Source organism: Phasianus colchicus, chromosome Z (genome assembly GCF_987193195.1).
Source record: "Phasianus colchicus chromosome Z, bPhaCol1.hap1.1, whole genome shotgun sequence".
Classification (NCBI taxonomy): Eukaryota; Metazoa; Chordata; class Aves; order Galliformes; family Phasianidae; genus Phasianus; species Phasianus colchicus.
The window spans coordinates 36,794,649-36,818,172 of NC_143476.1; the positions used below are offsets into that span (position 1 = coordinate 36,794,649).

The following is a 23,524-nucleotide window of genomic DNA, read 5'->3' on the forward strand; positions in this document are numbered from 1 at the left end:
AAATGTAGCACATCCATCTGTAATTTATCTTTTGCAAAGCTATAACCAAGAGTCCAGTTTGCATAATTTTAAATACTCTATTCACTAACATTTCTTTATACACACAGCCAACTGTGTGTTGGGCACTAGAGGGCAGAGATAGTGCACAATTTTCATTCTTTATACACCAAATTACTGATTTGTCTTTAAAGAAGAAGGTCAACTGTGGAGAAAAGGTGTCTATACAAGCAACACAAATGCTTGAGTATAAGAATAGGTACAGCTAGCTTCCAAAACCTAAAGAGTATTCCAGTATCTCTGTAATATTCGTAGGTGATAACAAAAACATTTCCATGACATTTTCCTTTTCAAGAACAGATTTGAAGTTTGACTTCAGTAACACCTTGTAATTCATTTCACAACATATTTGTCACTGAGAAAAAAAAAAATGGATCAACAACCAAAGGTTTAACTGCTTAACGAACAGCAATTTCAGTGTTTTTACACCTAATTTGAAGGTATAAAGCCCAATTCACCACTGTGCTTCTTCACTCTGAGAAACTACTTAAACATCCTGACTGCCTTCAAGTTACTCCCACAGAAATCAGGAATATCTAACTAAGAAACTGGGAATGTCTGAACAAAGAAGTGATGTAGACTTGCAACCTTTATGACATTCAGTTAAAACAGAACAATATACCTGGTCTGGGAATACCTATATACCTGAGAATAGCTGTAGTATCACACCATGGCTTATGTGTTATTGATCTGTAGCAGCAGCAACAAGGCTAATACAACAAACCTTTGATGACAATGTGTATTTCACATGTCCTGTTATTGCCAGAAGGATCCAGGGCTACGTACTGAACTACTGTTTCTCCTTTGGGAAAGAGATCTCCAGGTTTATGGCTCCTAGTGATAGTGAGAGGAGCACCTAAAGAATTAAAAGAAAGAATTAAAAAAAAAGAATAAAAAAAAAAATTAAAAAAAAAGAATTAAAAAAAAGAATTAAAACGAATTAAAACATCCGTGAGCTATAAAGGACTGCTCAAACTCAATCACAACAAATGGAGAAGGAAATTGTAGCATGTGTTCCAAATTATGCGTTCTTAAAAACAAATGATTACAAAGACAAAATCCTGAACTACAAGTGAATAATGTTGAGCAGGTTGGAACTGCCTACTCTTCACTGTTCTGTGCATGTTTGGGGATACACCACCTTACCTGAATTGTCTGAAAATTGTGGTTCTTCCCATGTTGCTGGGTATTCATTTTCTACTGCTTGTATGGGTGGTGGAGATCTGCATCTGTCAATTACAGGAGGTTCTGCATCTATAGAATTTGAAAAGTTTGCATGACATTAGCTTGCTGAGCTGCAGCTACATTCATGAAATCCATAATCAGAAGAATTCAGGTAAAGAGTAGTTTTAAATTTGCATCAGTAAATACAATATAATTAGGAGTATATCTATACATAACTGCTGAATCTGGCAGACACCAAGCGGATGGCAAGGCATTAACACAAGAAAAATTCTTCACCTGAACTCATGGTTTCTACATTCTGTTTGCTTTCTCCAAAGCAAACCTTGTTTAACAGGAATGCTGAATACCAAAGTGTCTGGCAGAAAGATATGAACAATGATGTGCATCAGCAATGTGCAGGAGGTTAGTAAATTCTTATAGTTTTTCAAGAAGAAAAAAAAAAATGCATATGATAAGGATAGTTAAGTGACAACAAAGAAGCATTTCATCTATCAGTATAAGGAGGATACTTAACATTCAAATAAAGCAACAGAACAAAATAAGAAAACATGTGGGAGCAATGATTGCACATTGTGTGTACTGTGGCCCAAGATCAGCCATGCAATTATGGAGATGACATTACCCTTGGGCTTATCCAAGCATGCAGTGGAGGTCACACTGATTCACAGTCTCTTTGTGCATAAAATAAGAATATTTCAACCATAACTGACTCTTCCCCAGTGAACTTACCAATCACCTTGACACTGAACGTACAGCTTGCCTCATTGCCAGACTTATCAATTGCTCTGTATGTAATGGCAACTTCACCAACTGGGAGAAGATATGGTGGTATAAAAGCTGGGGTTACGTGTACTGAGACCTTTCATAGGAAGAAAATTGTTATTTAAAAGGGGAAACAGGCCAGTATTCATGACTCATGTGATTCAAGAAAAAGGCAAAAAATAGTATACTTTAATGTTGATTTCTGCTCCTATTTGAGGAGGCTTGTAGCCTCATCAAATGATGAAGCTGGACTTTGTAACAGAGTGCCTGTCTTCCCCCCCCTCAAGATTACTTTCCTTTTAGCAACAGGGATTTACTCAGTCAGGATTTGGACCCTGATCTGCTGCATTACAGCACTGTGCATTAAAACAACCTGAGATTGACTTCTGTCTGCATTACTACACTGTACACAAGCTATGCTAGCTCAAAACTGCTTTGTCTACATTTCATATCTCCAGCTGCAAGGCCAGAATACCTGGGAAATGTATGGAAAAGGCAGCCGTGAGTCATGAGCACTCAAATACCTAATTTTAATCTACATATGTCAGTAACATACAGACACATGGAAACATCCTATCACCACAAAAGAAACCTGTATTTGTAGCATATGACACCTACATGTGGACCACAGTTCTCTTGTACAGACTACAGCTGTGTTAAAAAACTTCTCTTTCAGAGATCTGGCTACACATCAGCAAAACAGTTTAACTATGGCTTTGACAAATCTGCTACAACTGAGTGTGAAGGCACCTCATTTCTAAAGGTCATCAAATGACTCTGCGTCAGCAGGGCAATAGTATATGATCAAGGCTGTGCTGCAGAAAAAGTGTGAACTTAAAACTTTTTTACTGATGTTGCTCATAACATGAAAAACTCCTTTGTGTTTGCAGCAAATTCAGAGAATACTCAGTCACTCTCCTTCTGACTCAAGATAATGCAGTCAGTTGCTGTAATTTGATCATTACCCAGTAGGTAACACTACTTCTTATGAAACAGCTCTGGAGCAAATTTTCCTTGTCATGTGCATTTTCAGACCTCTGATACACGCAGTACCCAAAGGCCTATGTCTGAATGTTGCATGGAATAGGAAAACGACATTTTTCTTTCTTGGGTGGGAAGCTGAAGCACATTTTTACTTATCGCAGTCTGCTTTTGCGAGTCTTAGATTAATGAACTGGTTTACTTCCTTCTAAGAAGCATTTATTAAACTTCTTTCCATTCTAAGAGATCATTTTTAAATCAGCTGTCTCCATTTTATAAACAAGGGTACATTCTTTCTTTTGACTACATAAATAAAACATACAAGATTTCATGTGCTTAGACACCATGCAGAGTGTTCTGTGTTCGGAGTAACCCTAAAAAGGACAGAAAATGTTGAATTCTCAATATAAAAAATTTTCAGCAGATTTTTCTTCTACTCAAGCTTATCAGAAGAAATAAATTCCAGTGGTTCAGAAAACTAATATGAAATAACTAGCTATAAAAAGACAGCACCTAGTCAAATGCATAGATTTTAACTTACCTCATCTCCAGAGTTATCCTTAGCTATTGGGACCTGCCAGCTGATATTAGCAGAGTTCTGATGTTCCAGAGTCTCAGTCTCAATATTTTCTGGACACTGAATCTGAGGAGCTTCAATATCTGGCCCAGAAAAATGCAAACTACTTTTATATATGGTATTAAAGAAATAAAACCGCTATAATGATTAGACTGCATATTAGCACTGCTTTTTTTGGCACTTCCTGGAATATACATATACATTTTTGCAAAGTCTCCATCTCTCCTTTTTTTTGTTCTTGCCTGCAGACTCATACATAAACAGTAAATTATTCTGGGGAGAAGACTGCTTTTGACTGTATTTTTGAACATCACTTAGCACAGTGATAGGTTACTACGTGCAACCATAAAACAAAGCATAAATAAGACAGAATTAATTGTTTTCTCTTATTATTCACCTATTCATCACACAAATCTAGTCATTAAGAAGGAGTGGCTTTTCTTTCCTTTCACTGCCCACATATATGACACATGCAGATGTAAACATCTGTCATCAGTGACTTAAAAAAGATTATTTATGACATGACATATGTACTACGAAGAAGACAGCAGTCAATCTCAAATGCCCAGGAGCATGGTGACTTGCAAGAAGCAGTGACAAGATTTCTGGCACCAGTTACTGGAAATGTTCTTTACCAAATACCTACTGTAAGCTACAATGTAGGATTAGCAGGTTTTTCTTGAGACATATGTGACTATGCTGGATGGTTTGAAAGTATTAGTAGTACAATACTGGTAACCACCACCATCATTTAGGTATCACATTTCTCTGACAAAGTACTTCTTGATCTCTCAGGCACAGGGCCTCTCAAAACATTTGTGGTTGGGTTATTTTATTGCTGTATTATCTTTTGATAAATGGCCTTTAGACTCATGAGACAAGGACAAAGGCATTCAGCTCTGAACTCATCCATGCCCAGGAGGCTTTAAAACAACTTGGGACTGATACCAGTTACATTTTTATTACTACATAGTTCCAGTAAAGACATAAGTCAGGCAATTAAACTCCTGTAATTGAGTGCAAAGCAATAAATACATGTGGTTTTGTCTTTCTCTGAACTCATTTTGATGAAAATTTTACTAGAAGTGCACTCTTTTCATAACTACCAGTTATGAATTACACTTTCCTGACCACAGTTCTCATGCTGGGGCAAATTCCATTTAAAAGTGAAATTCTGTAGAAAGACTAATAAATAAGTCAGAAAGAAAAAGGCTAGCGCGAACTGGCCAAATATTTTGGCAGCAAAATAGAGAAAGTACCAAAAATGAAAGCAATTGAGAGGCAAATATTCAGTTTTACTAGGGAAGAATAACACTCAGAGGATCTTGGTTTCTCTTTAGAGTTTTATGCACTGGTAATATCTAAAACCTTGAACCTAAGCCATGCTACTTTATCTTGATCCAAACACTTAGCTTGTAGCACTGTGCTGGGATCCCATCAAATATTAAAAACTGTGGTTTGGCACAGGTTTTTACTAGATTCAGAAAAACAACGTGGTACATAACATAGTGGGAAATGATATCTTTAAAGGGAAGGAAAAAATCTCCCTGGTCACTCCAGAGGAAAAAGTTCCCATCTCAGTTTCTGTACTGACTTGGCATGATGACTGCTATAGCTATTTTCTGTACTGTTCTTTCATGCAGAGGCTGGTAAGGGCCTCCATTTGGAGTGGAAGCATTAATTCTGAGAGCACAATGGTTCATGAAGAAGTGAAGAGCATATTCCCAGCAAAACCACACTTTCAGTTGCATCCTCCTATAATGCAAAGCCAAATTTCTTCCAACTCACTGTGCATGTATGTAGAAGAATAAATAACCTTACATATCCAGTAGAGGTGGGCAAACAAACCAGAACCCTTCAAATGTACACAATCACCTTCTGCTCATCTATAAACAGTGCATTGTGACAATCAGTTCTGGTTTTGACTTATGTGGCTGTTAGTCTTGTGCAGGTCTACTGCTGTGGTCGGTTCAGAGCCAACTGAAAAGAACTATATTTCTAGATCATACACGTCACCTCAGGCTTACAGGTCGCTCAGCCTACAGAGCTTGCATACATCTTGCTCAACCAGTAGAAGTAGCATTACTAGTAACTACTGTTTTAATAGGTGTGTGGGTCCCACACTGGCTATCTTTAAGACAAGATTTTTCACTGTTACTTTGAAAGTTCAAATTTATCTTCACATCAGGCCATTGCAGGCAGCTTCCCAAGAACTGACTTAAGAGGCTGCCAGCAATGGATAATCTAAGATAGCACTCAAGCAACCCCTGAATTCCATGTCAGTATTACGTACTACAAGTAAATCTGAGAGCCAAGCTAAAGTGGTACAGACAATCCTTCTTACAGACTGTTTAAGTATGCTTCCACAGTTCCATTCTGTCTTTATTTATCTGTTTCTTATGTACTTTCCTCCAGTCCTGCATGCATACACAGAATCGACTTTGTGCTGGTCTCTACCTTTACACAGAGCATCCTGTATGTTTGCACTCCATCTCCCAGATGAAATGCACCTTAGTTCTTCTCTAGCTCCGGACAAGATGAATCCTTGGGGACAGCTCAGTTGGCACACCGTCCCAGAAACAGCTGGCTCCAGCCCACATTTTGGAGGGTGAATTGTTACACCTGCTGGCTTCTGGAAGATGGGGCAATGCATTTCTACAAGAGACCAGAAAGGCACACATTTTAACTGACATATAAAAATATATAATCAAGCAAATTTGCAAATAAAATCATATGGTAGCTAAAAGAGAACATAAAATACACAGATTTCTTAAGAGTATACATGCATGGTGAGTACATAAAAACAATAGAAAATGCTCAAATTTTGTACTTTAGTGCCGTATGAGCCCCCTGGACATCAGGTCCTGTTAGAGCAGGTCCAGAGGACAACCCAAGGATGATCAGATTACTTATCCTGTGAAGACAGGCTGAGAGAATTGAGGCTATTCAGCCCAGAGAAGAGAAGGCTCCAGGGAAATGTCACTGAGGCCTTTCAACACCTAAAAGGGCCTACAAGAAAGCATGAGTGGAATTCTTTACCAGGTAGTATAGTGATAGGATAAGCAGTAATGGCTTTAAAATAAAAGAGGGGAGATTTAGTTTATGTATAAGGAAGAAGCACTTTATTCAGTGGGTGATGAGTCCTTGGCACAGCTGCCCAGGGAAGCTGTGGGTGCCCCATCCCTAGAGGTACTCAAGGCCAAATTGCTTGGGACCCTGGGCAACCTGCTCTAGAAGAAGGTATCCCCATCCATTGCAGGCAGGTTGATCTAGATGGCCTTCAAGGTCTTTTCCAGCAGAAACTATTATAAGATTCTGTGCTTCTATGATCTTCATATCCATGCTTTTTGCTGCGACAGAAACACTATTTTTCTTGTGGCTCCACTATATTCTACTCTCTCCCATTTTTTTTATTTTTTATTTTTTATTTTTAACAACTTTAGCTTTCATGAATGCATTTGAAAGCATTCCATTCCTTTCTGGATCTTAAGAGCTGGATAGAAGTAACAGTCTTGCATTTGTTGCCTTTTTGTACAGCTTTTACAAGAAATAAGAATGAGAGGCAGAAAAAGAAACCCTGCCATGAGCTCACTTAATATTAGGGACATGGCATGATTTTGCCTACTGCACCTTCAAATTGAATGAAACTAGGCTTGGTCTTAAATACACCCATATGCAAAGACTGAAGGTGACTATAAATGATAGCTGACTATCTGTCCATGGAAGTTAGGAAGGACTGATGATTATTTTAAGGCTTAAAATCAAGGTTTTTAACTATTTTGTTACTAGAATTTATTACAGATTCTGAAGAACATTTGCACTGAAGTGTAAACTTACAAAAAATACAGTGTGCAAAACCAGACTCAACTTCACAAAAACTTTATTCAGTTTTTGAGCTGCTGTTTTTACCATGTGTTATTTCTATTTCAAACATTCAGTCATGAACAAACAGGGCAAAAAGGTTTATCACGTTAATTCAGCTAGGCAGACTTTCAGTAATTTTTTTAGGACAATTTAACAAGCAAACACACAAGGAAAATGATCCATTAACTACAGCAAATTAGAAGAACTGTAACTCTTCTGCTAGTTACTGAAGAAAGAGCCTCTACACACACAAAGCGCACATACAAAGAACAACTCACCACAGCTACAGAAGGCAAAGTGCTTTTCATCTCTTAGCAATGGTATAATGACACAGAAGTGATTCACATTAAAACACTACATGTCTCTTTTCTTCCCTCTTCCAAAATATGCAGCAAGTCATTGAGAACTGGTTCTTCTTCTTGAAACAAATTTTAAAGACTCAAAGAATTTTAAGTATTTCCTGCCCTTAAAACTTCCAGTAGTGAAAATTTGTTTAAGGTCTAAGCAATTAATAATTGCAACAGGCTGCAGACATTTCAGGAGGCTGAAGATCAACTCCATCAGTAAAAAAAAATCTAACCTTTTGCTGGTTACCACAGGAAGGATACTAACAAATAGCAGAAACCAGAAAGATCAGAAATAGGGAAAAACAATTTTGGGAATACAAGCTAAAACTTCACAATGCATGATACTCCTAGGGAACGAGTAGAAAAAAAGGCTGTGAAAGGTGTAGGCATGAGAAATAGAAAAATTTCTTTTCTGGCTAACTGGTAACAACCCTCCTGATAATGATGCTTCCAAGTCTACCAGCAAGGTCACCGCAAAGCAAAATAATGAAATATCAAATGTTCAGAAATCTTTGGTGTATCTAGCCCAAGGGAATCTTTTAAAAGTAGATAGGTTTTTGCTAGGGAAGAAAAAAAAAGAAAGCTTTTTTATCTGCGCTCAGATACACAATTTGATAAAGCTGACATAGGAAGACTGGGCTTTGTGAGGAGCAGAGTGATACTATCTTTTTAGGTCACTTCTCACCTGGGATGTTCTCTGATTCTAAGAAGAGCTTCAACATAGTAACTATAAACAAGACCACCACCAAGTCACACTTCTTTCCTTCCACCCTCTACACACACTTGTCAGGGAAACAATTGGCTGACTGCAATTAGACTTATGCAGTACTAATTCTTTTAACACTAGATGGCACCAACGCTGTGGACGCCATCTGCACTTTTACCTTTATTTGTGAACATCTGAACAAACCAAGGAGAACAGTATCCTGCAAATTTCAACAATTTTAATACGCTGGATATTAACCCTTCACCAGTGGGCAAAGAAACACCAGAATATGATTGTGGAAATATATATATACTTTAAACTGGACAAGAAACAAACATGCTCTTTTAGTAAATATTTTGGTTTTGATCACTTTATAATATAATGTAACCTATGCAAAAGTAACTCTTTGCAAATGGTATTTTTCATGAAAAATATCTGAATTAAAAACACACAGAATTGCCAAACTTACACTAACTTCCACTTTCTTGGAAAAAGCAGCGTATGACAACAGACCTCACAGGAGTGCCTGTAAACAATTATGTTACAACCCAGATTATGTTACAACACAGTGGCACAGCGGCAGTTATGGTTGGAGATGGTTGTAGTACAGTCTTACAAATCTAACTTTACAGTAAACTTTGCAGTGGTGTCCACTCAAACTGAAAAGCATTCAGAAAAACATCTAGGAGTGTATCCTGAGATCCAAGCAATATGTTACAAGGTAAGACAGTGAACTTAATCTCACTTCATTTTTCAAATAGGAGATGGAAATGCATAAATTATCAATGACATACGCTTAAGCAATGAAGGATTTCTGGTATCTTTCATCTAGCAGATGACAAATTATAGTTAGAAATCATGTACAAAGGATATTTTTGAGGAGAACATGCATTTTGAGTCTTCCGATTTGTATCCTCCCCAGAATGAAACGCCACAAGCCTGCATTAGGGAAGAATCTCAGCAAGCTTGATGGCAGAAGTTTCTTCCAGCTCACACTTTTTCCTCTGGGACAACTAAAGCTAACTTCCAATCTGGATTTACAGACTCAGCAGAAATAAACCATTGCCAAGGGTAATCCGGAAATTAAAGTAAAATTGCATGGTGTGAAGAAATCTGATACAGGGTAGAGCTGGATTTTAATAATCAAAATGCTAAGCTAGGAAGGATGAATTCAGCTGATGAATATAGTTAATCTTCCAATTGTAATCTTCCAACAGGATTTCAGGGACTCTTCCTTTTGAAGTTAATTGACGTTTTCCCACTAACTTCAGAAGAAAGATTAGGATCTTTTAATGAACTCTCCTGATAATTTAATACTTATGGATAATTTTCAAACACATATCTACAGTTGCAGATTTGTTCTTGTCTCATGCAAAGTTCACATTTTTAAGCCCGCAGGTGAACAGAAAGGCTTAACTGTGCCAGGTGATATGTATTCTACCCCAACTTTATTCAGAACCAGATCAGTTTACATGAGTTAGGTACCTGTCAGTAGTCTCAAATGGCTTCTTGTGAAACCTACAAACCTTTATTTCTATATGTAACAGAAAGCGTAGTGAACAGCAATATATGTTTACGTAACTACTGCTGCACAGTTGGTGAGATTTCACAATAGAGGTTTTTGGTTCCTAATGTCTCGTAACTTATTTCCAGCCATGAGCTAAGCAAAAGTGACAGCAGCCACAGCTCTACTTTGCACTCGCAATGCCTGGCTAACATACTTTAGTCTTTGGTTGAAGACCATTGTTAGCTTTAAGAAGATAACTCAGATCTCTGTTCACATTTATTCTATATTAAAAGCTTACAAGATGTGTGTTTCCTACAAGATATTATGGGACAATGAACCAGCAGATCCAACACCTTTAGTTACTGACTGCCTGTGCTGAATTTCAATGTTAATTTGCCTGCTTACTCCATTTAAAAACACTTTTGCTCCTCCCCAGCTTTATGACCAGTATGAAACATTCATAAACTATTTCTCATTCTTATTATCTAGGCTTCATCAGATACTAAAATTGATAGTGTTTCTCATGACAGCATGTCAGGAAAGGATGCACTCTGACATGAACAGACTGATGAGATACCTACCTACACACTTGGGCTCCTTTGAATCCCACTGTGAGGTTCCCTGGCAGGTCAGTCTGGCATTTCCTTCTAGTTTATAGCCTTCATTGCAGGTCACAAAACATTCCGTCTTATAGGAGATATCAGCTGTTGAACAATTAATGTGTCCATTCTCAGGAGCCCAAAGCTTGGGACATGTTCGAACTGCAAAGGGAAAAAAATATCACTTCACTCAGCAGCACTGAGAATCTAGGGAGCAACTCTAGCCCATTCAGGTTTTAGGGGACTGGACCAGTACTGGGTTGTACACTTATTATAGTAGTTGAAACAGGTTTACAGAATAGGGCTGGAAGAAGGCTAAGTTTTTCAAAGGATTAATGCCTTACTTTTCTTGAAGTAGAGTCTTAGCACATATGAGGTTAGGCACCCACTAACCTGAATTCTCTCATAAGTCTAGAATTTTAATTGTGCTCAGAAAAGTTCCCAGCCTTTGGACACTTAGCACTGATTAACTCGTGACAGTAAAGTCTGCAACCCTTCAAGATGGCATGGCTGCATGCAAATGCAATTGTATAGAAAAGTTTGGGTCTTCTGAATCCTCAGCCATTGCTTGAGAGTTTGGGAAATTTCTAATTGGCAATATAGTATGGACTGAACACATCACAGAACAGGCTAAGAGCTTAATATGGCAGATGACTGCATTCCAGGACTTGGGAATATGCTCAGGCACTGCTCAGTTTATTGATGCAGGCACAAATAAGTGTCAGACTCCACACATCAGACTAGTGGGCATGCTTCACAGTAAAAGAGAGAGAGGAAGAAGGAGGACAAGGCACTCATGGTCAACAGGACCATGAGAGAAAAAAAAGGCACAACCTAGGCTGTTGCTGAGACAACAGACTTCTCCCAGCAAGGGACTCCCAGTGGAGCAGCCTTGGCTGCTGCTGTGCAGAGAGGCCTTTCTCCTGCCACAGCTCTCAAACACTGCAAGCAGCACCATGCCAAGGAGAAGGCTGTATGTGAAGGGTATGTGTGTGCAGAGGAGGAAGTGGGGTATGACAGATGATTCTCAGATTGTCTTATTATTTTGTTACTGAATCCGGGTGCTGCACCTTAACACAGTGTAGCACTGCAGATGAATCCCTGAACAGGTGAATGATAAAAATAATAATAATAAAAAAAAATCAGTAGTGCTGGTAATGCTTTAATTTATTTCCTTTGTTTCACCACCTTAAGTTCTTCTAATAAGACTGTTCTTATAAGTTCTTATAACTTATAAGAATATAATTTTATATAACTTATAAGAATAAGTTCTTATTAAGTTATAAGTTCTTATGCACTGCCTCCACTCCATCTCCTCTTCAGCCAGCATCCGACACTTCTCACTTTGTTCCCTTGTAACCCTCTCAGCGTACATCCTGCCTGGATTGGGGTCCACTTCTGTCAAACACCTAAGCTGAACATATTTATGTGATGATGACATATACATGATGACAGGGTGACAGCAAGCTGAAATGTGTAGATGCCTGCTGGGGTCCTACTGCATCTTTTCCCCCAGTAATTCAAGCCTCTCTTCCCTAAGATTTCACAAATCCTACAGAAAACACGTATCACTGAAAAGTGTTCTCAGCCAAAGCCAGTGGGTGCTGGTCAGTATCTTCAAAAGTCTTTACTGGGAGTAAAACATACACAAGGGCAAACAGTGTTATCACTCAAAAATATAGTCAAGAAGGCTGCAGCTCCCTAAATTGTTTTCCTAGGACTGCTTCCACAGTTTCTGTTCACTTGCAGGCAGTGGACAAGCTCTGATGATGTACAGCTTCAGAGCTGTGGATGACTTCTCTGTCCTATTGGAATGCAGATTTTACCAAGAAAACCATCCTTGCTGCTGCTTGGTAGGAGGCAACCCACAAACTCCTCTCCAAATGCAACTGAAAGTAAGCCAACTTGGCAACTTTCTCTCCTCTTCCCAGTAGTTGTTTACTGTTTATACTGATGAGACAGGACGTGCCTCCAAGCAGACATGCATGTGGACTGATTAGAGCACAATACTCCCTCAAACTAATAATCAGGCAGATATCTTGAGCACTCTTTAAAATGAAATCATCTGTACAAATGGTAATAGCTACAAACTCCTCAACACTACAAAAATATACCATGAAATTATGTCTTTTGTTAAAGCCATAGGGGAACGTGAGTGCAGCAGAATGTAGGTACCCTGGATATGAAAAAAAGAAAAAAAAAAGTCACTCAGATACATCTGATACATCTTTCTGTTACCACTGTTTCTGTTCACACTTTGAAAATATTATTCCTCATGCACATACATGTACTGAGGCACTCCCCACAAAGTGCATTCAAGAGAATAAAAAAAGATCCTGAGACTTTCATCTTGCTAGTGACAATTAGAGCTTTTAAGCAGCTTTCTAAAAAGCTGTTTCCTAACTGCACTGCAGTAAATAAGAAAGACATTTAATAGCTGAATCATACATGCTTTAAGAAATTAAGAAAGACTTTCTCTTTCATTGCTTCCGTGGAAGCCTCTCTAGAGGAAGCAAGCACTACCAGGCTGATGAAGCTGGAATGAATTATGAGCACTGAGGAGGTAGTCAACAATGTTAATGCCTATAGGGAAGGCGCTCCCCAACTCCTTTCCATCACCTGTTAAATCTAGTCATCTCTTCTGTGGACTGTGTAGTGCTCCTGTCTCCTCAGTGTTTCAATGCTCACATTTCTTTGGTATTTCAGTACGCCCCTGGTAAAAACTGGGAGCTGAGCCCATGTTATTCTGGTCATGGTTTCATGTCTTAAGTGCAAACTAATCTTGTCAACTATGCATTTTCCAGGATCAAGAAATATTTCCATAATGTCAGTGAAAACAACAACAAAAGAATATTCTGCTTGCTCTGTGTTTTCTCCTAACATATTTTTCTGGATTAAATACATACTTTGTGGGGCATTTTTTCATGGGTCACAGTTAATTGTAAAACACAACTGCATTAACTGCTTTCCAATAGCAGAACAGATTTTAGCTAGCAACTGAGGAATGTTTAATGTCAAAATTCAAAGCAGTGCCAAGGGATTTTCCTTCAATGTCCTTTCCTAATTTATGCAATAAAGTACTCCTGGGATTAACAAGACAGCTATAAACTGTGGCTTTGATCTCACTCCCCTTTATACTCTGTGTGAATGGAGACGAGCAGATCCAGCACATGTAAACATAGGATTTCTTAATGTATTTAATGGAAGTCTTTAGGATGACGGAGAGACACAAAAAAGGCAAAAATATACCCTTCCAACACACCAAAGGAAATTGACTCAATATCAAGACATTATTTCAAGGCAGATTTTCCCTCACTTTTCAGACAATTTCCCAGTTAAAGGAAAATCATGCACCTACACCCAGCAGAAAGGATGATGCCAGAATGACTGGGGTGGAACTTGGCATTTAGAACATTCTTTCACCTAAGAAGTAATAGATGCAGATCTGCACAGCCTGCTATGCAATGAGCAGAGTAACCCATTGTTAAGAATAAACTAACCTTGCAGGAAAAGGCTTTTCAAGCACACATCCATACCTCTGCAAGTAGCCTCTGATCCAGACCACTGGCCATTTGGCTGACAAAGCCGGATACTGCTTCCCACGAGATCAAATCCTGCTTTGCATCGAATCCCACAGGCAGCATTGAAGTAATTGTTGCAGACATTCTGGACAAAGTAACCATTTTCAGGGGGCTTCAATTCAGGGCAGTGAACGACTAAATTAAACAACCACAACAGAGTTATGACACCAGTTGGAGTGTAAAAGTCTACTGAAGGAAAGCAGTATTTTTCATTTCCAACTCCACTTGCATCTTGGTAGACTGCATGCAATTTTACTTGTCTTTCTAGTGCAAACAGGAATAATGGAACTGTCCCAGCCCTGCACTGTTTAAATTTAATTTCTGGCCAGAAACACTTACCTTCACAAGTGTGTCCTACAGCACGATATCCCTCCTGGCATGCACAGTCCTCAATGGAGGTACTTCCTGGTGGAGAAGTATGATTCTCATCAGGACATGAGATACAAGTGCTTATTCCACCTGGTGAACTGTCAGGCTTGTATGTTCCTGGTGGACAAGCTATTGAGCAAAACAAAACAAGGAAAGGGTTTCAGGACATGGCATTTCACAGCTAGCATCGTTTTTCAAGTTTGGTGCTTTACATTTTTTACATTCTTCTGTTCTTCCTCATACAACCAGTATCACTTACAGCAAGAACATTATCTTCTTATAGGGTGAACTAAACCCCACTCCCTGAAGGTATCTCCAGCATCTGCTTGAGGACTGTGATAAAGTCCATGAACTACCACCTTGAGAAGATACCTGATCCCAGAAAACAAGTCAGATTTTCACTGATAAAACCTTTACTGACCTTTTGAAGACATTACTGATTTACAGCTGTTCCAAATTAATTCAGGCAAAATTCATTCAGAACTAACATGAAGTTTGTGCACAGAGATCCTTAGCACCAAGACAGCAAAAGAAGCTCACAAAACCCGTGGCCTTCATTTACACATTTTGATTAATAGATGAACTACATACCATGCTTTCTGTAGTGTATGAACCACAAACAATGAAGCAATTAATCAAACTAACTGCTCCTAGCAGCTTTGGCAGTCATTTACATCCCATTTAACATCTGTAACTCTGTTTATGGGCATGCACACATCTTAAAGAGATTTCTTAAGTATCTTCAGGGGCAGGGGAAAAGAACAGGGAAAAGTGACCTCTCATTTGAGAACTTCAGAAAGGTTGGATAAGTCATAGCATTAGATCTCTCTCTGCTTTGAATTCTGTTCTTCAGGAATCTACAATAATCATCCTCATTTATTTCACAAAGCAGATCAAAGAACAGGGGAGACTTATCACCAAGTGCTGATAAAGTACTGAATCATCAGTCTGACACCTGAAACACAACTCAGATGTTCTTGTGCTGGAAATATATCTCCTGATGTAAAGGAGACCAGTCATCCTCAGGGTACTCTACCCCTTGACCTGGAAATCTGGGATGGGGAGCAGAATAAACCTCCTCTATGGTTCAGGTGGAGACATTTAGAGACCTTCTACTCCATCTAAAAGTCCTTTGGGCCGACTGGGATTCATCCAAGAGAGCTGGTGGAGGATGGAAAGTGCCAAGCCACTTTCCACAAACTACCAGCATTCCTGATAAACCAGAGAAGTCCCAGAAGATTCAAGGCTTGCTCATGCGATTTCCACATACAAGGAGGGTCATAAGGATGATCCAGGAAACTACAGGCTTGTGAGCCTGACCTTGGTGCCGGGGAAGGGCGTGGAACAGATCATCTTGAGTGAGATTACATGGCAGTTGTAGCACAACCAGAGGATCAGGCCCAGATAGCATGGGATCATAAAAGACAGGTCCTGTTTGATCAATCTGATCTCCTTCTATGACTGGGTGACCAGCACAGCAGATGAGGGAAAAGCTGCTGATGTAGTCTACCTAGACTTCAGCATAGCCTTTGACACTGTCTCCCACAATATTTTCCTGGGGAAGCTGACAGTCCATGGTTTGGACAGGTATGTTCTTTGCTGAGTAAAGAACTGGCTGAAGAGCTGGACCAAGAGAGTGCTAGTGAATGGAGTTAAAATTAGCTGGTGACCAGTCACAAGTGGTGTCCCCCAGGGGTTGGTACTGGGGCCTGTCCTGCTTAATATCTTTATTGACAATATGGATGAGGGAATTGAGTGCACCCTCAGTAAGTAAACAGATGGCACCACGCTGGGAGGAAGTGTTGGCTTGTCTGAGGGAAAGGAAGACACTACAGAGGGATCTGCACAGGCTGGATAACTGGGCTGAGGCCAGTAGGGTGATGTTCAACAAGACCAAGTGCCAGGTCCCACAATTTCTTTAGTCACAACAACCCCAGGCAACACTACAGGACTGGAACAGAGTAGCAGGAAGACTGCACTGAAGAAAAGGACCTGGGTGTGCTGATAGACACTTGGCTAGATATAAGCCAGCAGTGCACCTAGGTGGCCAAGAAGGCCAATGGCATCCTGGCTTATATGACAAATAGTGCAGCCAGCAGAAGCAGGGAGGTGATCATCTTCCTGAACTCAGCTCTGGTGAGGTCCTACCTTGAGAACTGTGTTCAGTTTTGGGCTCTTCACTTCAAGAAAAACATTGAAGCCTTGTAGCATGTCCAGAGAAGGGTAACAAAGTTGGTGATGGGACTGGAGCACAAGTCTTATGGGAAGTGGCTGAAGAAAGTGGGATTGTTCAGTTTGTTGAAGACGAGGCTCAGGGGAGATCTTATTGCCTTCCAGAACTCCCTGAAAGGAGGTTGTAGTGAGGTGCAGTCAGTCTCTTCTCCTGGGAATCTAGCAATGGGATGAGTTGGAATGGCCTCAAGTTGCACCAGTGGAGGTTCAGAGTGGATATCAGGAAAAAGTTCTTCCCTGAAAGAGTGGTGAGGCATTCGAATGAGATGCTGAGAGAGTGCGTTGAGTCACTGTCTCCATAGGTGTTCAAGAAACATGCCGATGTGGTGCTACGGATGATTTTAGAGTCTTTCCCAACCTTAATGACTCTAAGATTCTGTGACAGCTTAGCAAGTATTTTGAGTAAATTATATAATAGTATCTTTATTATCTGTACATTTTTTCTAATGGCATACTTTCCCATGCAGACTGCAAGTAAGCCAGCCCACTTCCTGCCCTCAGCACACTTTGTACTGTCTGATGTAGCTCTGCATGGTACAGAGACCTGCACAGGGCAAAGGACAGCTTGGCTCTGCTGCTCTCAGCTTACTGAGCCCAACCATAAATGACCCCTGGTTTTCCACCTTATACCGTAAGATAAGAAAACAGCTTCCTACATTTTTGGCAACTGAAAAAAACATACTCCTAATTCCCTCCCCCATCCCTCCAAAAAACACAAAGAAAACCTGAGCCTCTTTTTCTGAGGCTTGCCAACCAAACTCAATTTTCCTCAGTTAAATCTTATGGCCCTTAAAAATCAACCTGTAGGAACAGTTAGCATTTCTTTCCAAGAAAAGCACTGTCTTTTGAATGGCTTCCAGAGATAATATTTCTGTTTCATTTTCAGAAAAAATTACAACTTTATTTAGAAGAAAGTAATCAAAGTGATTACCAGTTAAGTGGTGATGTTGGGTAGTGTAGATTGGCTTCAACTTACATGCATTTTATATACACTTTTAAAAAGACAATGAAAACATACCTACATGGTAAATAGTGTGTACAAACAAAATGAAAGGAGGGAAATAGGGTAGAATTATGTAGTTAGAATTAGAGCTGAAAACTTTCCATTTTTCATTTGGGACTTCTGGGAAAAGCATTTTGAAAAAAAAAGTCTCCTTCATATATTTTACCCATTTTTCCTACTGAAGATGTTCCTCTTGGACAGATACCGTTTCCTTCCTCTCTTCTGTGCAGAAGTCTTCTCCTTGCATTTCAGGTCATCTCAGATGAAGAAGTAGCAGCTATTTTATAATTCTGTTTGGAGAACTATAGGATGAAAATAGGTATCCATACTACAACATGGGCATTTTTAAAAATCCAAGCCAACAATCTGCTTATAACTTTGCAGACTGGCCTGACTGTCAGAATGACACAAATGGCCCATTCTGAAATTACACCTGCAATTAGCTCTTGCCAGTGAATATGCAGGAGGTAAATAATACTGTTGAAGTGGTTATTAACATCTGTACTTGGAAAGTTGCCCCAAATGCCCTGATTCATTTCCAAATGCTTCAAATTGCTTGCTACTGTATTTCTGAAAAGCTGAAATATATCCTGCCTAGGCTTTTTATGTAGAGTTTTCTCCAAGCCTCTGTCCCTATATTGCTCACTAATCCCCTACCTACCCTTGACATATTCAGCTTGCAAACATCACCTGAGCTACATTCAAAACTTTCACAACATAATACAGAGCTATTTTCACGTGTGTGATACTACAGTTATTGTATGATGCCAAGAAATGGTTTAAGAATTGAGCACAAATACCCTGACCTGTATGCATGTTGTGCATTTCCATCACAGCCAGAAAAGTTAGGCTGGGCTGCAGCTTAAGCTGAAACCATTCACAGTCAGCTGTGGAGAATCAGAAGTTCAGCTGCTTGCTGCAGACCGGACTTGCTCACGCCTGACTGAGCTGGCCTGAAGACCCGTGCCCTCCTTACTGACAGCACAGGAGCATGGCCCAAGTCCATATGCAATGATGCATTCACAAGCAAAAGAAAACCTCATCTGAAGAACACGTTGTCTCAGCCATGAAGGATCGCACCTGCCTCTTTGAGGTCTTGTCAAAGAATCAAGCTGTGCCAGATTCTGCAAAATTTGGATCACCATGTTGCTCTCATTGATACGCTTTCTATACCCATACAAGCTACCTACAGGGAGAGATCATTTTCTCCACACTAATTTGTGAAAACAATTTTTTTTTTCAAAGCTTGCTTCCTGTTGAAAACAAGGTGATGGTGGAAAAAGGCACAAAACAGGGTGTGGATGAGCCCCAGTAGGTCTGTAAATCCAGCACTTTCAAGAATAACAAAAAAGCCCAGGAATTTTAGAAACAGGAAAATGGTTTTAGTAGCATTAGCCATTATAGAGAAAATATACTCATGAAATGTGCACATTGGCATCCACGATCTTCTCAGTAAATGATCTAAATATTATCTATACAGGAATCACTCAAGAATAAAGATGATGAGGAGTAGGAAAATGCCTTTTGTTTAATGTGAACACTGAGATATCCCGGGGAATTAGGGTTTTTTTTGTTTTGTTTTGTTTTGTTTTTTTAACAGGAGTGAAAGTGTATCTGGTAGCAGGAATTAGTCTGATAACTGAAATAAGCACAGGTCCTAAACTTTCCAAGCATACAGAGATAGCTCACACTGAAACTGTCATCAACAGCAACCTGCTTTCATAAAATGGTGGATATTCACCAATAATACTCATTCAGATTCTAGTGTCCATGGCAATGACAGTGCATTAATCTTCTAATTGCAAGTAAGAGTGAAATAATACATGCTTTCTACAGCATGCCTCCTGTATTATCCTCCTCAGTTAAGCTCTCCTGGGGTATACAACTTACTGAAAAGGAAAAATAAAAATAAAAATAAAAATCTTGCATACTCCTCCTGGCTTTGAATACTATAAGGCATGATGCCTTCTCAGCTAACAATGGAACATACTTTCTTACCTATCTAACAAGAAAAACATTAAGTTGCATGTAGAGGTGAATCAGCAGAAAGCAAATATGACACAAGGTATGAATAAAAACACTTCAGTCAATGCATATGCATGGACAGCATAAATACAGGTGAAAAAACTGCCTGAATCTGAACAATGAATGTGGAAAGTCTAAAAAAATCCAAACAAACAAAAACAAAACAAACAAAAGACCCCCAAAAACAACAGAAGAGAGAATTTAAAATTAATACAAATTCTACTCTGCCTGCAAACAGATGACCAGCTTGATATTTTAATCTTTAAGCAAGAATTTAGCACTGTTAAAACAACAACATAAAACAAAGTAAGTTTCAGAGATTCATCGATCACTTAACATGCATTACCCCGTTGGCTTTAAACTGCAAATACTAATGCAGTGGCAAACTGCGTTGAACTGGTATTGAATGGCATGAAGACTACATCTGGGACTGAAGGATATCTGTATTCTTCCCTTGAATGTATTATTGCAAATTTTAAAGGCAAATAATTCTGCCTAAAAATGTAAATCTTTTAAAATCCTGGCAGTGCAGGCAAGCTCAATTTCTTCCCCAATTATGTGAGTATATCTAAGTCACTGAAATGGAATTATTCTTGATTTATCCCAGTATGAGAGAGAGGAGAGTGAACTCCGTGTATATCAAAGATTAATTTGAGGGATTTCCCATTTCTTTCAATTCCTAATTTCTCCCACTAACTACATTTAGTCAGTAATCTTTAGCACGAGCAGTTCTTTCCACAGCTGATGCTAATGAAGGATACGATTAAAGATTTATCTCCTGAGGATATGGCAGGAATCAGTTAGGCAATATCCTGCTCTCTCCTGCATCAACCTGAGCTCCATTCGCTATGGTGCTGACTGTAGTCTGTAGTTCTCAATTTTCCTCATATGTGTAAAGCTTAAATGAAATGATACTTTGATGCAAATCACAAATACAGAAATGGATTTAACTCAATCTCCAAACTTCCTAAATGAAAAAAAGCCTAGTTCTCCACCTAATTAAATTGGTTTTATACCACTGCAATTATTATGACACTGATTATATGGATACACCTTCAGCATAATGAAATGGCAAATTTGTCCCAGAGTTAGATTATTTCATGAACATCTATAACAGTTTTGGTTTGACATCATCTATTAAAAATGATAAAATCATACATCACAGAATCTCTCAACAACGATCACTGATCTTTGTATTTTATTCTTCTCCTGTTGCCTCAGTCCTTTTTTTACTGAACATACATGGAGAGGAGATTTTTGGTAATGTGAATCTTTCACCTGGCAAACAAGGTCTTACATTTTTATTCGTTCACTGGAAGTTGTAGCAAATATTCAGTATGTGCCTAGAACTACTCTAAATTATGGTCCATAACATCAGGCAAACCAAGAACTCCAATCAACTCACATTTATGAGTTTGGAGAAGAACTATAGCTTGAAGGTGTAGTTATGTTTCACTGCTTTACTGAATTAAGATTCTTGTGCCTTGGCAACATCAAAATACATACAAAAATTAGAAACGATGTCTCCCTGACTTTCGTATGTATGAAACAAGTGCTTGTGGCAGTATTTGCCATTATTCGTGGTTTAAATCAGTCACCATGAATGGGCCTCACTATTCAGCTTTGTTCTTTTACTAAATAGAAGCCTAAACTTTCACAAGGAAGCTAGTACAGAGAATTTAAAGTATATCATCATGCATTGAATCTTTCAACACTGATATCGTCACCTCCTGTCATGACCAAGTGTAGTAAGATTTGCCTAGGGCCCAGGCACACCCTCTTTTAGAAGAAGCAATGGGAATGAAGGGACATATGTCCTACAACAATGGCTTGCAAAATAAAATATGCAGGAAGTGGCTGCTTTGGGCTGCAATTCAACCTTCATGGAGGGAATATAAATCCTCATTTCACACCAGAGACTTCACAGAATTGCAGAATGGTTTGAGATGGAGGGGATTTCAGGAATCACCAAGTTCCAACCTCCTTACTGCAGGCAGGATTGCCAGCCACTAGATCAAGTACTAAATCAGATTGCCCAGGGCTCCATCCAATCTGGCCTTGAGCACCTCCATGGACATAGCATCCACAACCTCTCTGGGCAGCCTATGCCAGTTCCTCACCACCCTCTCAGTGAAAAACCACCCAGTAACATCTAAATCTTCCCTCCTTTAGTTTAAAACCATTTCCCCTTGTCCTGTCGTTATCTACCTGTCTAAAAAGTTGACTTTCCTCCTGTTCATAATCTTCTTTTAAATACTGGAAGGCCACAATGAGGAATCCCCACAGCCTCCTCCAAATGAAGCAAACCCAACTCCTTCAGCCTGTCTACACAAGAGAGGTGCCCTAGCCCTCTGATCATCTTCCTGGCCCTCCTCTAGATCCTCTCCAAAAGCTCCACATCTTTCCTGTGTTAGCAGCCGCAGACCTGAATACAGTACTCCAGCTGGGCATAAGGAGGGCAGAAGAGAGGGAACCATCACCTCTGTCACCCTGCTGGCCACCTGTTTTGATGCAGCCCAGGATACCAGTGGCCTTGTGGGCTGCAAGCTGGTTCATGTTCAGATCTCCCACCTTTCAAGTTTATCAAGGTCTCTCTGGATGGCATCCATACCTTCTGCCAAATCAACTCCACCACTCAGCTTGGTAAGGCTTTCTGCTGCTTTCCCACTTGCTGCTGCATCAGAGCAATTGTGGCTCCACCTCACTGTACCCACATGCAGAAAAACAGACTGTACTGAATGCTGAAATATACCTCCCAGGACGTACACATAAAGATCTTTAAGCTTGCTTCTCAAAGACTAGTAGCTTTTGTTGTCACATTTAAGTTATGGGGGAAGGGTTTTTATTTTTGCTTTTAAATCTCTTGTATGGCAGATATGTCAGAACAGGCACTTTGTGCCCATGAAATGTATTTGGAAAGCTGAAGAGAAAAAAATCAAGTCTTTGGCAGATACTCTAATCCTCTTTTCTGCAGTATGCAACATGTATGGTGTCATAAAAAACGTGAGCCAGGAGCATGCTAGGATTACAAGAAATATGTGAGGAAGTGGCTTTAGTTAAACACTTGACATGTATGACTGCAAAAGAAAAACCTTGTGTTTACCTTTAAGTGTATGGATCAGAGAAGGATTTCTAATAAGTCCCAGCATGTTCTCCAACTCCTTAATACCTCCTGGCATATGCTCTGCATTAATTTTAGACAGCGCTGAACCTGTTCATCCATATGCTCTTTGTCAGTGTTCCTTAAGTATCCCTTCTCACAGCCATGTGATCAGCACTTTAACAAGCTAGATGTCTTCTCTGTTATTATTTGATGTATTTTGCTACTTCTCTATTAGATTTACAAATTTCCTTTAACTGAGGGAGCGGGCTAAATCAACTTCCACGTTCAGCTACTTTTACATATCATAAACAGGGAAAGGACAAACTTTTTCATTGTGTTTAAAGACATCAAAAATTCAATACTGCACTCCCAAGTAGGTTTCAGAACTGAGAACAAAACTTTGGGATGACCTAGCTCCAGATCTCAGCAGAAGTAACCTGCACACAGTGAGAATCTTGCACGTACTCCCACAGGACAAGAAAAAAGGAAAACTACCTGAAAGGAAATGCAGTCCTTTGAGTGAGCATAACATCTCAGTATCCTAAGCATAAATGGTGTGGAGGGACAACCTCCCTTTTGAAGAATAAATGCTCAAAAGCTGTATCATACCTTGTAGAAACTAAGAT

The 23,524-nt window shown here is 39.4% G+C and overlaps 1 protein-coding gene and 1 pseudogene across 4 annotated transcripts in view; both read right to left on the reverse strand.

The window, feature by feature from the left end:
* Positions 1 to 23,524, reverse strand: part of SVEP1 (sushi, von Willebrand factor type A, EGF and pentraxin domain containing 1) — a 122,647-nt gene that overhangs the window by 62,909 nt on the left and 36,214 nt on the right. For 3 of the 4 annotated variants that reach the window (XM_031608351.2, XM_090132327.1, XM_090132328.1), the window contains exons 4-11: positions 14,506 to 14,664; positions 14,122 to 14,301; positions 10,568 to 10,747; positions 6,020 to 6,217; positions 3,527 to 3,645; positions 1,972 to 2,101; positions 1,204 to 1,311; positions 782 to 913 (exon numbers count right to left, since the gene is read on the reverse strand). In XM_031608351.2, the coding sequence (XP_031464211.2) occupies positions 782 to 913; positions 1,204 to 1,311; positions 1,972 to 2,101; positions 3,527 to 3,645; positions 6,020 to 6,217; positions 10,568 to 10,747; positions 14,122 to 14,301; positions 14,506 to 14,664 (1,206 nt within the window). The remainder of the gene's footprint in view (positions 1 to 781; positions 914 to 1,203; positions 1,312 to 1,971; positions 2,102 to 3,526; positions 3,646 to 6,019; positions 6,218 to 10,567; positions 10,748 to 14,121; positions 14,302 to 14,505; positions 14,665 to 23,524) is intronic. The other variant, XM_090132326.1, reaches the window with a different exon arrangement.
* Positions 15,814 to 18,915, reverse strand: LOC149912863 (uncharacterized; annotated as a pseudogene).